Consider the following 2292-nt stretch of genomic DNA (forward strand, 5'->3'; position numbering starts at 1 on the left):
TGCGAGCAGGCGCTTCCACATCTCTGTTTGGTTTCCATGACTCACATTGAGCCTGGTCCACTGGTAGCAGAGTCCTGGGAGCTGTGGCTTTCTGCAGACGTCTGCTGTGAGCTGGGGTGAAGCTGCTGGCTGCAGCGCAGAGGTGGCTCAGAGATGCCCTGAGCTGGGGCCTGATGAGTGCTCAGTGGATCCGGGATCTCTCCTCTTTGGAGAAGCACTGTGCCTCTCCCAGCTGCCTGCCCCACTTCCTTGGCAGGCTCACGTTGCAGAGGGCTTGTAGCCAGGGGAAGGTGATGTAGCTCTCAGGGATGTTCCTTCTCCTCTGTCCCCAAGGTGTCATCTTCCATTCCTCCTCAGTGCTCCCTTTTCTCTCTTCATTAGTACTTTGAAGTCACACTCCTCTCCTGGGACCTCTTTGTTATCGTAAGGGGAACAGCTTAACTCGCACCAGATTCTCCTGTGTAGCTCAGCCCCTTTCCTGGGTCCCAGTACAAGACAGACACTGACATACTGGAGTGAGTCCAGAGGAGGACACCACGATGGTTGTGGCTGAAGCACAGCACAGAGTGAGGAGAAGTGGAGAGCTGGGTGTATTCAGCCTGGAGAAGATGAGGCAAAGGCAGTGTCTTACTGCTGCCTGCAGCTGCCTGATGGGAGAGGGTAGAAAAGGTGGAGCCAGACTTCTCTTAGAGGTACCCAGGGGCAGGATGACAGGCAACCGACACAAGTTGGAACAAGAAAAAAAATCCAACTTAAAGAAGCAGTTTTCACCCAGAGGGAGTTCAAATGCTGGGCCTGGAGCTCAGAGAGCTTGTGGGATCTCCATCCTTGGAGACATTCAGACCCCGGCTGGAGGAGATTCTGCGCAACTTGGTCTAGCTTTGATGTTCTCTGGTTCATGGTTCCAGGCTGCTTGCCCAGTTCTGCATGGAGATGGACTGGGAGTTAAGAGGAGCTGCTTCAGGCACGTCTCATCTGCTCCTAGCTCTGGATGGAGCAGAGGAAACCAAAGCAGAGGATGGCAAGGGTGGAAGAGCAGTCTTGTGCTGCCCCAGATGGGCTGGAATTAGTGGTGGTCTTTTCTCTGAGGTGGTGAGATAACATAGGAATGCTTTGACTCGTTTTCCCCTTTCCCACAGGGCTCCCCTGAGTTCCTTGGCCAGGCCTTTGCTGTCCCACAGGTGAAGCTGGTCGATGAGCCGTACACCAAACCTGCCCTGCAGTTCTTTGATTTCTACAAAGGCACCAAAGCAGCAGGAGAGCTCATTGCCACTTTTGAGCTGATTGAACTGGATTACAGTGGCTATTTGGAGGTAAGAGGCTTGTAGGAAGCTGCACATGGCTGCCAGCTCTCTGGGGAGAGCTGTGTGGGTGAGGAGCTGGTTGCATGGGGCCTCTTAGAGGATCTCCCGTCACATCTGGCTTTCAGCTGAAGGGAGGCTGCATTGACAGAGCCTGTGAGCACAGATCAAGAGGGGAGGGAGAGGGGCCATGGCATGGAGTAGAAATGACTGTCATCTTGATGTGCCCTGGATCCACCTGTTCAGCCATCAGTGCCCGAGGACGTGGAGCCCAAGGAGCCCGACTACCTGGGAGACCCCCATGCTGGACGGTTCATCATCCCTGAGGGCATCCGCCCAGTGCTGAAGGAGTTTCGCATAGAGGTGAGCTGCCTTCTGCCAGGCTGGCTCCCCACGGGGCTGCCCCAAGCTCGTCTGTGCAGAGGACAGGGCTTGGGGAGGGAGTCAGGTTTGGAGCTCAAATGTGCCTTTGAGGCCTGAACAGATGCCAGAAATAGAGATGCTTGACATGAGGGAGAACCAGTCTCAGCAGTTTAACAGCCAGAGCTGTTGGGTGCCTGTGTTGGGAGAGTGGCCTCATGCCTCTCTTGGGGTGTGTGTCCTGTGGGGTGAGGGGGGTGGCAGCATCAGGCAGGGTTGCAGGCTGCATGGCTGTGCCATGCCTGGCGTGTCTCAAGCAGCCCAGCAGCTTTGTGTTGTGCTTCAGATGCTGTTCTGGGGCCTGCGGGACCTGAAACGGGTGAACTTGTTTGAGGTGGATCAGCCCCAGGTGATCATTGAATGTGCTGGCAAGAAGGTGGAGTCAGAGGTGATCATGGCCTACAAAGAGAACCCCAACTTCACTGAGCTGGTCAAATACATGGACGTGGTGAGTGGGAAGGGTGGTCCTGCCATGCCTGGGTGCACTGTGGCCATCCTGCACCTGTGCACTGACTGTCTGCATGGGGCAAGGTTACAGGAGAGGAGCTGCCCCCAAGGTTTTGCTCTCCTG

The 2292-nt window shown here is 55.6% G+C and overlaps 1 protein-coding gene across 1 annotated transcript in view; it reads left to right on the forward strand.

The window, feature by feature from the left end:
- Positions 1-2292, forward strand: part of LOC104521777 (fer-1-like protein 4) — a gene marked incomplete at its 3' end in the record, with an annotated part of 16104 nt that overhangs the window by 3376 nt on the left and 10436 nt on the right. The window contains exons 6-8 of the mRNA XM_029083981.1: positions 1140-1313; positions 1548-1664; positions 2008-2169. Of these exons, the coding sequence (XP_028939814.1) occupies positions 1140-1313; positions 1548-1664; positions 2008-2169 (453 nt within the window). The remainder of the gene's footprint in view (positions 1-1139; positions 1314-1547; positions 1665-2007; positions 2170-2292) is intronic.

The sequence above is a fragment of the Antrostomus carolinensis genome, unplaced genomic scaffold, assembly GCF_000700745.2.
Source record: "Antrostomus carolinensis isolate BGI_N321 unplaced genomic scaffold, ASM70074v2 scaffold54062, whole genome shotgun sequence".
NCBI classification, from domain to species: Eukaryota; Metazoa; Chordata; class Aves; order Caprimulgiformes; family Caprimulgidae; genus Antrostomus; species Antrostomus carolinensis.